General features: G+C 52.1%; 2 protein-coding genes across 3 annotated transcripts in view; one reads left to right on the top strand and one right to left on the bottom strand.

The window, feature by feature from the left end:
• Positions 1-13,410, bottom strand: part of BBS12 (Bardet-Biedl syndrome 12) — a 31,132-nt gene extending 17,722 nt beyond the window's left edge. Inside the window, exon 1 of one of the 2 annotated variants that reach the window (XM_029587108.1) lies at positions 13,148-13,410. In XM_029587108.1, the coding sequence (XP_029442968.1) occupies positions 13,148-13,312 (165 nt within the window). In that variant the 5' untranslated portion in view covers positions 13,313-13,410. Of the gene's footprint in view, positions 1-13,143 lie in introns of both variants that reach the window. The other variant, XM_029587147.1, reaches the window with a different exon arrangement.
• Positions 13,411-13,562: 152 nt separating this feature from the next.
• Positions 13,563-15,701, top strand: part of LOC115083417 (caltractin-like) — a 49,663-nt gene continuing 47,524 nt past the window's right edge. The window contains exon 1 of the mRNA XM_029587259.1: positions 13,563-13,730. Coding sequence (XP_029443119.1) covers positions 13,728-13,730 — 3 coding nt within the window. The 5' untranslated portion in view covers positions 13,563-13,727. The remainder of the gene's footprint in view (positions 13,731-15,701) is intronic.

Genomic DNA, 15,701 nt, shown 5'->3' with positions numbered 1-15,701 from the left:
ATAGGGCGAAGGAATATTGGCCCAAATTATCTTGCAACGTGGACCCTGATATCTTCTACAGAGAGTTGCAACGCACGCTGAGAAACTCCAAAACATAGCCATCTCTTATCACCTCCAGACCCCACTGGTCTGACGTGATCTCAATCCACCTTTGATAAAAGGGAGACAGGCGACCTCCCCTACCTCCTGATCCTGGGAGTGGAGTACCGCCACTTGAGCCCACACCCTGTCTGGACTGCCTGGGACAAAGGACTAAACCTATCTAAAGGTCAAGCCCTATGAAAAGTCGCTCCTCTCTGGGTCGAAAACTTGAAAACCACCAGTACAACGTAAAATGTCAAATGTCAAATGAGACTTAGTTTTTGGGTACTTGCCAGGTTCTTGTGGCCTGGATTGGCCACTGTTGGAAACAGGATGCTGGGCTTGATGGACCCTTGGTCTGACCCAGTATGGCATTTTCTTATGTTCTTATGAGTGTGGCACCTGCTTTTAATCTTCTGGTAACCAAGGAACCCAGGACCCACCCCACTTATTGGCCATTTCTTTTCTTCGTTTATTTCACTCCCAACCAGAGTGATCCTTAAATAAAAGCAAGTTTGCTTACCGTAAACGGTGTTTCCGTAGATAGCAGGATGAATTAGCCATGCTGTCATGGGAACTGTCCATCAGGACCCAGGAGGCGGAGCTTCCTAAGCAGAGATTAGAGTTTTGTATCCTCTGCGGCTGCGCGTGTTCCCGCGCAGGAAAGTAACAAATTCTCCTCAGTCTGTAATTAAGCTTAGTCACAGCAGTAGAAGACAAAAGGGGCGACTAACAGGGAGGAGGGGGGGGGGTCAGCATGGCTAATTCATCCTGCTATCTACGGAAACACTGTTTACGGTAAGCAAACTTGCTTTTTCCCCGTTGATAGCAGGGCTGAATTAGCCATGCTGTCATGGGAGTCCCAAGCTCCCGATGACGCTGGAGTCTTTCCTGTGCTTGATCATAAAGGAGTAGTCTACCTCTTATCCTGTTGTGCAATTATTGTCTTTTTTTTTTTTTTTTTTAAAGAGGAAAGAAACTGTAGTACAGCTCGACCTAGTTTTGCATCAGACATTGCTGGTCTAAGCAATAATGCGAGGTGAATGTGTGAAGAGATGACCACGTAGCCGCTTTGCAGATGTCTACAGGTTGAACATATTGGAGGTGTGCTATGGATGTCGCCATAGCTCTAACTTGATGAGCGATTGGAAAAGATGCTAGGGTTAGATTTTTCTTATTATAGCAAAATTGGATACATTGTGCTATCCAGCTGGAGATAGTACGTTTAGTTACCGGAAGTCCTGGTGCATTAGGATTGAAGGAAACAAAAAGTTGAGAAGAACAGGAATAAGAATGTGTTCTCTTGTGTAGTATGCTAATGCACGTTTGCAGTCAAGCTTATGGAGCATTCGCTCCCTGTCGTTTGAATGGGGCTTGGGAAAGAACGTTGGTAATTCTATCATTTGATAGAAGTGGAATTGTAATACCACCTTTGGAAGGAACTTCGGATGAGTTCGAAGAACTGCTTTCTGCTGGTAAAACTGCAGATATGGAGTTTAGTGGACTAATGCTTGTAACTCACTGACTCATCTTGCAGATGTAACTGCTAATAAGAATACCACTTTCCAAGTTAAATATTTTATGTCAGCAGAATCCATGGGTTCGAATGGAGGCAACATCAGTTGTTCCAATACTACGTTCAGATTCCACAGAACTGGTGGTTTAGCTATTGGAGGACAAAGATGTAAGAGGCCTCTGATGAAACGAGACACCAAGGGGTGAGTGGAGATAGGTTGATTTTGGCACAGCCTGTGATAAGCAGCTATTGCACTAAGATGAACTCTTATCGAGGAAATCGCCAGGCCAGAAGTATATAACGTACAAAGGTAGTCTACGAGCAGCTCTGGAGAACAATCTAATTGGGAGATCCCATTAGATGTGCACCATTTGGAATAGCATTTCCATTTGAAACTGTAATTGCGTCTAGTTGATTGTTTCCTAGACTCTATCAAGACTTGTTGGGCTGTTGCAGAAATACCCTGTTCTTCTAATAGGAACCGCTCAATCTCCATGCTGTCAAGTGAAGAGAGGCATGAAGTGGATGAAGAAGTGTGCCTTGTTGTTGGATCAATAGATCTGGTTGACTTGGTAGATGAATCGGGTCTGTGATGGAGAGGCATAGGAGATAACTGTACCATGGTTGCCTGGGCCAAGCGGGTGCTATGAGGATCAGTTGTGCCTCGTCTGCCATACATTTCAGAATAGTCCTTGTGATGAGCGGAATGGGTGGAAAGGCGTACACTAGGCTCCCTTTCCAAGGAATCAGGAACGCGTCCTGCCCCATTCTGTTGGGAGTGGGCCATAGTGAGCTGAAAAGAGGAAGCTGGGCATTCATTTCTGTTGCAAAGAGATCTATTGTTGGGATTCCCCATTGTAGAAACAGACCATGAGCCATGTTTGGGTTGAGAGTCCACTTGTGAGGATAAAACACTCAACTCAGTCTGTCTGCTCTGGTTCTGGCAATTCCCGGCAAGTATGTTGCTTGCAGATGAATGGAATGTTGATATGCTAGTTGGAAGATCAGCAGGGCTTCCTGGCATAGGGACCACGAACCGGACCCTCCTTGTTTGTTTATGTAAAACACTGCCACTTGGTTGTCCGTGTAAACCATCAATCTGCATCCCCACAGATGGGATTAGAACGCTTGGAGAGCGTTTTGTATCGCTTGGAGTTCTAATAGGTTTATTTGCAAGTTTTGTTCATGTGGAGACCATAGGCCTTGTGTTTCTAGAAGGTCTAAATGGGCTCCCCATCCCTTGTGAGATGCATCCGTAGTCAGGACTGCATTGTGAGGAGGTGGGTTGAACAATGCTCCTTTGGAGAGCGTGGATTTCTTGAGCCATCAACTGATGTCCGTTGCCATCTCTGAGGTGAGTAGTAGGCGTTTTGTCAATGGGTGCAAGTATTGTCTCCATTGACGTTTCAATCCCCCACTGTAGAAGACGCATGTGAAGTCTGGTGTTGGGGACTGTGAAGATGGCAACTGCCATTTGACCCAATACTGTCAAGATTTGTCTTGCCGTCTGTTTGTGTGTGTGGATGAGAATTCACAGGAGACACATTTTGAGTCTCCTGTCTTCCGGTAGGAATGCTCTGTTGCGTATAGTGTCTAGTCGAGCACCAATGAATTGTAGAATTTGAGTTAGGTTCAAGTTCGATATGTGGTAATTGATTATCAGTCCCAGACTGTTCAGGCAGTCTATTAATTGTCCAAGTTGCTCGATTAACTTCTATGGGCTCGAAGCTACTATGAGCCAATCGTCCAAATATGGAAAGATTTTCATTCCTTTCTGACGTAAGTGAGCCACCACTATCATACACTTGGTGAAAACTCTGGGCGCTGCCGAGAGTCCAAAGGGAAGAACCTTGTATTGGTAATGTTGCTTGTACTGAAAGCAGAGGTAATGCCACGAGGACGGATGGATGGGAGTATGTGTATAGGTATCCTTCAAGTCTATTGAGCACATCTAATCGTTTTGTTGTAGAAGGGGAAGAATGGATTTGAGGGATACCATTTTGAATTTCTCTTTGATTAGATATTTGCTCAAGTCCCGGAGATCCAGGATTGGACAGAGGCCTCTCGATTTCTTTGGAATGAGGAAATATGGGGAATAAAAGCCTGTGTTTTGGGCTGTCTGCGGAATAACTCGGATAGCTTGTTGTTCCAGAAGCATGGTGACCTCTTGTCCGAGTTGAGGATGATATTTCCTTGATGATCGAAGCTGTAGATGAGGGAGAAAGGGTTTTGTTGTAAATTGAAATTGATAACCTTGCTGCACTATATCGAGAACCCAGCGGTCTGAAGTTATCGCTTCCCACGCAGGGAGGTGTTGTGTAATTCTTCTCGGGGGTGCTTGATGTAGTAATGGTGGCTGTACTCTTAAAAAGATTGCGTAGACTTTAGAGGGGCTGCAGATTGCTGCGCCTGTTGTCTTTGGGTCCGTGGTTTGCCTCTTCTATTTTGTGATTGTTGTTGCTGAGTTTGTGGCCTTTGATACGGTTGGTATGAAGGCTGTCTATAAGGCTGAAAAGAACGGTAAGGCCTCCTTGCAAAAAGTTGGCGCCGATTATTTCCAAAGTATCGTCGAGAGGACGAAAATGAAGATGGTGTCGTCAACGATTGGACTGCTACAGCCTGTTCCTTCAGTTGGGTGACAGTGGCATGGAACTTCTCTCCAAACAAATTGTCTCCAGTACAGGGTAAATTAATGAGCTTGTCGTGAAGGTCTTTCCTAATAACACTAGCTCTGAGCCATGCTAGCCTCCGAGCTGCGACCGCCGTAGCTGAAGCTCTGGAAGACGTTTCGAAACCTTCATACACTGCTCGCAGTAGGTGTCGCGAGCATTCTTCTACAATTTTCAAAGGACAGTGTCCAGTACTTCTTGAGGAGAAAGTGATGGTTCCCATGGAGTATCGAAAATCTTCAGAAGGCCAAGTGTTTCTGACCTTGGGTCAGGTAGCTTTTGGACATCTAAATGGAGGATGGTTCCAAGTTTTTCCAAAAACTTTGGGTAGGATAAATCTTCAGGAGGAGAGTAAGGCTCCTGTGGTTGATCTGATGGATCTGAAGGATATCCAGTCGAGGAAGAGTGTGATGAGTGAGTCGAAGGGGAAGCACCTGGTGATGGAGGCTAGTGAACAGGTGAGTCATGTACCAAACGTTTTGGTGAGTGTAATGGTTGCATAGGAATCTCCTCCCGTTCCTGCAGTTCAGGAGAACTGGGGGAGGATACATTTGGTAATTGGAAGGAGGATTGAAGGGAGTCGAAGAACCCTGATAATGCCTCAGATAAATTAGAAAAAGCCTATTGAGCCAATGGAGGCATCCCTGGACGTGGAACCTCAGCTGGAGATGATGGAGCATTTCCTAAGTCAGGGTTTACAGCAGGGGTCAGGAACCTTTTTGGCTGAGAGAGCCATAAACGCCACATATTTTAAAATGTAATTCCATGAGAGCCATACAATATGTTTAAAACTAAATACAAGTAAATGTGTGCATTTTATGTAAGACAAGCCGTTAAGCCCGTTAAAACTGGCTACATTACATTTTGTTTTCAGTCCATTTTCTAACACAGCACCCTTCTACACTTTTTCTCCCTCTCTCCCCCTTCCCCTCGTTCACTCTTCCCCTTTCCTCCACTCAGTCTTACTCACCCTCTGTCTCCCACTGCCTTCTTCCCCTCACTCTCACCTCCCTCCCCTTCCCTCAGTCACTCCCACCTCTCTCCCCTTCCCTCAGTCACTCCCCACCCTCTCTCAATCCCATCCCCTCCCCCTCAGCCCTCCTCCACTCCCTTTTTCACTGCTCCACAACTTCTTACCCTTCCACTTACTCACATCCCTGTCTCTCACCTCTCCCTCATTCTCCCTCTCCCCCTTCCACTTACTCACATCCCTGTCTCTCACCTCTCCCTCATTCTCCCTCTCCCCTCACTCTTCCCCACCCCCTACCTCCCTCCCAAACACTCACCCACTCCTCCCTCCCTCCCACTCAGTCCCTCCCTCCCTCGCTACTGGCCGCCGCCCACCGCCCGCTCCCGGGGTGGGGGAGAGAGTGAATGAGCGAGCAAACACACATGCTTGCTCGCTCATTCACTCTCTCTCTCCCCCCCACCCCGGGAACTCGCGGCAGCAGCAGCCTTCTCCCAACGCTAACCTCTTCATTTTCAGCCCTCGCGGAGGCGGAGTCCCATCGGCCGCGGTTGAAGCTCTTCATTTTCCTCCGAATCGCGCTGCAGTCTTCTTTTCTTCGGGCCAATGCCGAGCGCACTAGCGTGGCCTCTTCTTGCCGCACACGCACCCGATACTCTCCACTTCCTCTTCCGGGCCGCGGCGGGGGGGGGGGGGGGGGGGGGCGGGAAGAAGAGAGCACGCCGGTGCCGCTGACTCCAGCTGTCCTGCCGCATTCCGCCCGGGCGGAGGAGGACGGGGAGCAGCTGGGTCAGCGGGAAAGTGTGGCGACACTTGTCTGCGAGCCAGATGCAGCCCTCAAAAGAGCCATATCTGGCTCGCGAGCCATGGGTTCCCGACCCCTGGTTTACAGGCAGTATTTTAGAACCAGGAACCTGACTTCGGTGATCCTCTGCTACCGTCTTTGCTGGTGGCTGAGGAGTGTTTTCATACCAAGGGCGTGCATATGTTTGTGACGATGTTCCTGAATATGAGGAAGATTGATGTCAAGGAAGAAGGAATCTTTACTACATCCCCTTCTGAGCCAGAGGTTAGTTTTGAGACCTTTGTCTGGTGAGACGAAGTAGAATCAGAAACATCATGTTCAGATGTACAGCCTCTTTTATGTTTGTGGATTTGTTTCTGATGACTTTTTGTGGAAGTAGCATGCTTCCTATGGTGACTTGAGGCCTTACTGGAGGATTTGAGTCTATGTTTCTTCCGTGAGGAGTTAGATCTATGCATGTGCGTCGGCATCGATTCTAGTGATGTTAAATGCTTGGAAGAATGCCTATGCTTCGAATGTGTTGATGTCGATGTCTACGTAGAGTGCGTCGATGTCTGCGCCGGTTGCTTCGGTCCTGACGCCAGATGCATCGGTCTCAACGCAGGTTGCATCGGCTTTGCCTGATGCTTCTGCCTCGATAGTGATTGCTTCAGTTCCTGCGCATCGATCTCGGCGGTCTATGCATCGAGTGTTCTCGGTGCCGTTTTCTCGAGGCGTCATGCGCCTGATGTTTTGGCGGGCCAGATCCCTGGGTACCGCTTCGGGTCAAGTGAGTAAAGAAACTCCGCTCCCCTTTACCTGTCAGTCCCTTTGAATCTCCAGGCTTGGAGAATTTCAGGTCCAGGAACGACGCTCTCCTCACGGTTGGGGCCTGAATTTTTGACGGGCCCGGCGAGGAGTGAGCTTCGGAGGGGGGTGGGCATATAAGCCACCTTTTACCTCTTGTAGGCCTTGAGTCTTCTGGGCCTACTGATGCCGGGCCCATGGAGACATTCGGCTGCAGTTCTCGCAGTCGGCCTGAATGTGATTGGGCCTGAGGCACATCTGTCATGGACATGATCTTATCGCATGGGTATGGCTTGAATCCCGGCTGACGGCTCTGTTTTTTCGACATTCTTTTAAAACAGTGAAACTGCTGAGGAGAAAGAAAGCTCCGTGTGCGATCCCGCGCGCAGAAAAAAACAGACTGAGGAGAATCTGTTACTTTCCTGCGCGGGAACACAAACGCAGCGGATCAAAACTCTTAACCTCTGCTTAGGAAGCTCCGCCTCCCGGGCCCTGATGGACAGTTCCCATGACAGCATGGCTAATTCAGCCCTATTAACGGGAAAGAATAGGTTTTGGATTGTCTCAGTATCCATTCGTCAACCATAGCTGACACTGAAACCTGAGACCAGACGATATCGGGCTCATCCAGGGTGGAAGAGAGGCTATAGGACACTGCCCTGAATTCAAACCAGACTCATCAACACACCCATTCCCCCCCCCCCCCACCGGGCTCCCTTTCTCTCTCTCTTGCACCACACACACACACTCCCCCCCCCCCCCCCCCCCCGGCTCACTTTCTCTCTCTTACACACACACACCTCCCCCCCCACCTCCCTTTCTCTCTCTTACACACACTCCCCCCCTCCTCAGCTCCCTTTCTCTCTCTTACACACACACACTCCCCCTCCCACCCACGGCTCCCTTTATCTCTCTTGCAAACACACACACTCCCCCCCCCCCCAGCTCCCTTTCTCTCTCTTGCACGCACACACTTCCCCCCCCACCTCCCTTTCTCTCTCTTACACACACACACTCCCCCCCCCCCGGCTCCCTTTCTCTCTCTTACACACACACACTCCCTCCCCCCAGCTCCCTTTCTCTCTCTTACACACACACACTCCCCCCCCCAGCTCCCTTTCTCTCTCTTACACACACACACTTCCCCCCCAGACTCCCTTTCTCTCTCTTGCATACACCCCCCCACACGCACTCCCCCCCAGGCTCCCTTTCTCTGTCTTGCACACACACACTCCCCCCCCCCTGCTCCCTTTGTCTCTCTTGCACACACACCCCCCCCAAGCTCCCTCTCACACACACACACTCCTCCACCCCCCTCTCACACACACTCCTCCACCCCAGGCTCCCTCTCACACACACTCCTCCACCCCAGGCTCCCTCTTCACAGACACACACACAAACTCCTCCACCCCAGGCTCCCTCTTCACAGACACACACTCCTCCACCCCAAGCTCCCTCTTCACAGTCACACACACTCCTCCACCCCAGGCTCCCTCTTCACAGACACACACACACTCCTCCACCCCAGGCTCCCTCTTCACAGACACACACACACTCCTCCACCCCAGGCTCCCTCTTCACAGACACACACACACTCCTCCACCCCAGGCTCCCTCTTCACAGACACACACACACTCCTCCACCCCAGGCTCCCTCTTCACAGACACACACACACACGCCTCCACCCCAGGCTCCCTCTTCACAGACACACACACTCCTCCACCCCAGGCTCCCTCTTCACAGACACACACACTCCTCCACCCCAGGCTCCCTCTTCACAGACACACACACACTCCTCCATCCCAGGCTCCCTCTTCACAGACACACACACACTCCTCCACCCCAGGCTCCCTCTTCACAGACACACACACACTCCTCCACCCCAGGCTCCCTCTTCACAGACACACACACACACGCCTCCACCCCAGGCTCCCTCTTCACAGACACAAACACACACACACACACGCCTCCACCCCAGGCTCCCTCTTCACAGACACACACACACACTCCTCCACCCCAGGCTCCCTCTTCACAGACACACACACACACACACACTCCTCCACCCCAGGCTCCCTCTTCACAGACACACACACACACACACTCCTCCACCCCAGGCTCCCTCTTCACAGACACACACACACACACTCCTCCACCCCAGGCTCCCTCTTCACAGACACACACACACACACTCCTCCACCCCAGGCTCCCTCTTCACAGACACACACACACACACTCCTCCACCCCAGGCTCCCTCTTCACAGACACACACACACACACTCCTCCACCCCAGGCTCCCTCTTCACAGACACACACACACACTCCTCCACCCCAGGCTCCCTCTTCACAGACACACACACACTCCTCCACCCCAGGCTCCCTCTTCACAGACACACACACACTCCTCCACCCCAGGCTCCCTCTACACAGACACAAACACACACACACACGCCTCCACCCCAGGCTCCCTCTACACAGACACAAACACACACGCCTCCACCCCAGGCTCCCTCTTCACAGACACAAACACACACACACACTCCTCCACCCCAGGCTCCCTCTTCACAGACACACACACACACACTCCTCCACCCCAGGCTCCCTCTTCACAGACACACACACACACACTCCTCCACCCCAGGCTCCCTCTTCACAGACACACACACACACTCCTCCACCCCAGGCTCCCTCTTCACAGACACACACACTCCTCCACCCCAGGCTCCCTCTTCACACACACACACACTCCTCCACCCCAGGCTCCCTCTTCACAGACACACACACACACACTCCTCCACCCCAGGCTCCCTCTTCACAGACACACACACACACACTCCTCCACCCCAGGCTCCCTCTTCACAGACACACACACACACTCCTCCACCCCAGGCTCCCTCTTCACAGACACACACACACACTCCTCCACCCCAGGCTCCCTCTTCACAGACACACACACACACTCCTCCACCCCAGGCTCCCTCTTCACAGACACACACACACACTCCTCCACCCCAGGCTCCCTCTTCACAGACACACACACACACTCCTCCACCCCAGGCTCCCTCTTCACAGACACACACACACACTCCTCCACCCCAGGCTCCCTCTTCACAGACACACACACACACTCCTCCACCCCAGGCTCCCTCTTCACAGACACACACACACACTCCTCCACCCCAGGCTCCCTCTTCACAGACACACACACACACTCCTCCACCCCAGGCTCCCTCTTCACAGACACACACACACACTCCTCCACCCCAGGCTCCCTCTTCACAGACACACACACACACTCCTCCACCCCAGGCTCCCTCTCACAGACACTCACACACTCCTCCACCCCAGGCTCCCTCTCACAGACACACACACTCCTCCACCCCAGGCTCCCTCTCACAGACACACACACACACACTCCTCCACCCCAGGCTCCCTCTTCACAGACACACACACACACACTCCTCCACCCCAGGCTCCCTCTTCACAGACACACACACACACACTCCTCCACCCCAGGCTCCCTCTTCACAGACACACACACTCCTCCACCCCAGGCTCCCTCTTCACAGACACACACACACACTCCTCCACCCCAGGCTCCCTCTTCACAGACACACACACACTCCTCCACCCCAGGCTCCCTCTTCACAGACACACACACACACGCCTCCACCCCAGGCTCCCTCTTCACAGACACAAACACACACACACACACACCTCCACCCCAGGCTCCCTCTTCACAGACACACACACACACTCCTCCACCCCAGGCTCCCTCTTCACAGACACACACACACACACACACTCCTCCACCCCAGGCTCCCTCTTCACAGACACACACACACACACACTCCTCCACCCCAGGCTCCCTCTTCACAGACACACACACACACACTCCTCCACCCCAGGCTCCCTCTTCACAGACACACACACACACACTCCTCCACCCCAGGCTCCCTCTTCACAGACACACACACACACACTCCTCCACCCCAGGCTCCCTCTTCACAGACACACACACACACACTCCTCCACCCCAGGCTCCCTCTTCACAGACACACACACACACTCCTCCACCCCAGGCTCCCTCTTCACAGACACACACACACTCCTCCACCCCAGGCTCCCTCTTCACAGACACACACACACTCCTCCACCCCAGGCTCCCTCTACACAGACACAAACACACACACACACGCCTCCACCCCAGGCTCCCTCTACACAGACACAAACACACACGCCTCCACCCCAGGCTCCCTCTTCACAGACACAAACACACACACACACTCCTCCACCCCAGGCTCCCTCTTCACAGACACACACACACACACTCCTCCACCCCAGGCTCCCTCTTCACAGACACACACACACACACTCCTCCACCCCAGGCTCCCTCTTCACAGACACACACACACACTCCTCCACCCCAGGCTCCCTCTTCACAGACACACACACTCCTCCACCCCAGGCTCCCTCTTCACACACACACACACTCCTCCACCCCAGGCTCCCTCTTCACAGACACACACACACACACTCCTCCACCCCAGGCTCCCTCTTCACAGACACACACACACACACTCCTCCACCCCAGGCTCCCTCTTCACAGACACACACACACACTCCTCCACCCCAGGCTCCCTCTTCACAGACACACACACACACTCCTCCACCCCAGGCTCCCTCTTCACAGACACACACACACACTCCTCCACCCCAGGCTCCCTCTTCACAGACACACACACACACTCCTCCACCCCAGGCTCCCTCTTCACAGACACACCCACACACTCCTCCACCCCAGGCTCCCTCTTCACAGACACACACACACCCTCCTCCACCCCAGGCTCCCTCTTCACAGACACACACACACACTCCTCCACCCCAGGCTCCCTCTTCACAGACACACACACACACTCCTCCACCCCAGGCTCCCTCTTCACAGACACACACACACACTCCTCCACCCCAGGCTCCCTCTTCACAGACACACACACACACACTCCTCCACCCCAGGCTCCCTCTCACAGACACTCACACACTCCTCCACCCCAGGCTCCCTCTCACAGACACACACACTCCTCCACCCCAGGCTCCCTCTCACAGACACACACACACACACTCCTCCACCCCAGGCTCCCTCTTCACAGACACACACACACACACTCCTCCACCCCAGGCTCCCTCTTCACAGACACACACACACACACTCCTCCACCCCAGGCTCCCTCTTCACAGACACACACACTCCTCCACCCCAGGCTCCCTCTTCACAGACACAGACACACACACACACTCCTCCACCCCAGGCTCCCTCTTCACAGACACACACACACTCCTCCACCCCAGGCTCCCTCTTCACAGACACACACACACACTCCTGCACCCCAGGCTCCCTCTCACAGACACTCACACACTCCTCCACCCCAGGCTCCCTCTCACAGACACACACACTCCTCCACCCCAGGCTGCCTCTCACAGACACACACACTCCTCCACCCCAGGCTGCCTCTCACACACACACACACTCCTCCACCCCAGGCTGCCTCTCACACACACACACACTCCTCCACCCCAGGCTGCCTCTCACACACACATACACACTCCTCCACCCCAGGCTGCCTCTCACACACACACACTCCCTCCCCAGGCTCCCTTTCTCTCTCTTGCATACACCCACCCCCCTCACGCAGTCCCCCCCAGGCTCCCTTTCTCTCTCTTGCACACACACTCCCCCTAGGCTCCCTCTCACACACACTCCCCCCCCCCCAGGCTCCCTTTCTCTCTCTTGCGCACACACACACACCCCTTCACACAGACATTTTTTTTGTTACATATACACAATCCCTTTTTCGCACATACACCAGCTCCCAATATCTCAAGTATATACGCACTCTTTCACAATCTCTCACATAGGCTCCCTCTCCGGCACCCACCCCCATGCTTGCAGCCAGTCTTACACAAACACACAAGTATTCACTCTCATCAAGATCTGCTGCATCTTCACCACAGCGGAGGAAGAGGCCATAGCGCAGAGCTCCCACAGGACTAAGGTTTGCACGTGTGACACCTGGCCATCCCGCCCTCCTCACACAAGTCAAACCTAGCCCTGGCCCCACTCCGTTTCCTTTTTGTCTATAAATTAAGCCCTGCTTGTCAGCTATGGACCGTAAACCACGATTTGGCTGATGAACATGTCCCAGTTATCATTTTGATGTGGGAAAACCATGACACAGGTGGACAGTTATAATGTTCCTCAGAGCCTCCGTAATAGAGCAGTAAAAGACACACATATATATGCACTTTCTTTCCTCGAGCTTACTTGCCTCCCTTCCGCAGCACGGCAACGAGTATTGCGGACACAAGCGCCCCTGCCTGGCTGGCAGCTCGTGGTGGGGACTTGAGGCTGCGATACAAACACAGGGAGAGCGGGAATCACTGCGACAACACCAGCCGGCGCCTGCCGTTCCTTCACTCTCCAAACCGCGCATGCGTCGGGAGAAAAACAAACCGCTCCCCCCACCCAAATAAAATAAAAAAAAAGAGCGGCAAGTCCGGCGCGGGCGTCGCCATGGAAATAATAGGCGCAGCTTCCGTCGCCTCCTTTACGTTAAAATCGTAAGATAGATACAACCTCCCGCCCTTGCAAGTTTCTGATTGGGTTTTGAGGGAAGGGAGGCGGGTCAGAAAGCGGCTTCTCTTAGCTCGGATTGGTCTGTTGGAGATGGGGGCGGAGCGTCGGCGAACGCGTTGCCGGAGTAGCTGTTGCCGAGGCGGTTTGTTGTGGGGCGGCTGCCTGTCTCGGAAGTAAGGGGGAGAGCCCGGGCAGCGAGCGTACCGAGGCCACGGAAGGAGTGGAGCCGAGGCCTACGGCAAGGAGGGTACGGAACGCGCGGCTCCAGGCAGATGGTGAGCGTGAGGAGCTGCTCGTGCAAAACCTTTTTAGAAAAAGTCATGCAAGGAAAACCTGGTGGAGAGAGGTCGAGAGCCCGCAGCCCCTGCTGCTTATTCTCCACCCCTCGGGGGGGTGAACGCGAATTTTGTGTGGGTGCAGTACCACATAGAACGCTGCAGAATTAGGGGTGTTTTGGGAGGGGTACAGTTAGAACTGGCTTCCGGTGCCTGCTCTGCAGAGCCTCGGACTAAAATCCCCTGCCTGAGTAGTGTTCATATATTTCAAATTCTTGCTGAACCCCTCCCCCTTCAAATCTACTATGGCAGTTGCCAAGCAAGGTTACTATGTCCATCTGACAAACTGACTTGTATCCAGCTCTTGCCATATCTTTGCCATGCTAAATTCCCTCCTCAAGCTTTTTTCACCTCCAACCCCTTTTCACTCTGCCTAGACTATGGTTGACTACTTCCATGCCAAGGTTTGCAAAATTAGTCTCAAGTTCTCAACTAGATCACCTCTACCTCCTCGTCCACCATGTTCTTCCTCTTCCCTGACCCCCTACCACCCTCTCCTTGTATGAAATCACAATGGACAAAACTGCCTTTTTTTCTCCTCCAGGCTTATCACTTGTGACTGATCCCATTCCCACCCAGCTTCTCAGCTCAATTTCTCCTGTAGTCATTCTTTCCGTCTGTCACATTTTCAATCTCTCACTTTCCACTGCTCCTGTTCCTGTTGCCTTCAAACATGCTATGATCACACCACTCCTAAAAAAAAAAAACCTACTTGCTGTGCTACCATCTCATCTAATATAGTAATGATGGCAGAAAAATACCAGGTCCATCCAGTCGGCCCAGCAAGCTTCTTATGGTAGTAATAGCCAATCTGTGCAGATTACACCCAAGCCTCATAAAACAAGAATTTTCTCAAATACTCTGCCTGAAAAGGATCCCAGGTTACTTGAAAATTTTGGCAGAAAGGAGAGTAGAACACTGGGAAAAAGAAAAGCGATTGGCAGCACACCCTAAACACACTGCCCAAATCAACATGGGTACATATTCTATTTTAATCTTTAATCTCAAATATCTAGAATAAGATGACATAGTTTCTCTTTTATTCCCGCTCAAAATAAACGGACATCCAATTATGAGTTTTTATAACTACTTTGTTACTGTAAAGTCTTGGCACATGTATAATGATATAATTTATAATCTTTTCCAATATTAATATTTGTGCCTTATTGTAAACCGTTATGATGGTACCTAACTTAGTGTCGGTATAGAAAAGTTTTAAAATAAATAAATAAAATAAATTCCCTGTACGTACCTGGATCAGTCCAGACAGTGGGTTATATCCCCCGACCAGCAGATGGAGTCAGAACAGAGTTTGAGAGCGTCAGCATATAGAGTAGTGCACCCTCTGCTGGAGCTCAGTATTCTTCTGACTCCAGCAGATGTGAGTGGGGGGATCCACTAGCTCCCCCAGATTGACAGGGTCTCTTCATTTTTGGTTTTTTCTTTCTTTTTCTCCACAGTATTTCCCTGTCTTATGTTTCTCTTCATTTTGGATCCTTAAAATAAAAAAAAAAAAAAAAAAGACTTTTCAATTTTTGAGGAGGCGTGTGTCTGTGGCTCTGCCTTCTCTATTCTGTACTCCTTTCCTCTTCGTTGGGGTAAGTGGAAGTTTTTTGAGTTTCTTTCTCCTCAGGTTTGCTTCATTTTGGTGGTGCCCCGTGGATGCCGGTGGTTCTGGCCGCTCCACGTGTCATTTGTTTGTCCCGCGGTTCGCAAGCTCCGCCCGCGGGTGTGTGCTCAACTGAAACGGGGGTTTTCCCCCGCAGTTCCTGGACCCCTTCGGCGGGTTGTTAGGGCCATTCCAGGCCCCCCGCAGCACTAGCTCGTTTTTGGCCCCCCCCCCCCCCCCCCGAGGCTTTTTTCCCGGTGCTGACATGCCGCGGTCCTCGAGGTGTGAGGCCTGCGGCGAAC

The sequence above is a fragment of the Rhinatrema bivittatum genome, chromosome 1, assembly GCF_901001135.1.
Source record: "Rhinatrema bivittatum chromosome 1, aRhiBiv1.1, whole genome shotgun sequence".
NCBI lineage: Eukaryota > Metazoa > Chordata > Amphibia > Gymnophiona > Rhinatrematidae > Rhinatrema > Rhinatrema bivittatum.
This window is presented reverse-complemented; position numbering and strand designations above follow the sequence as displayed.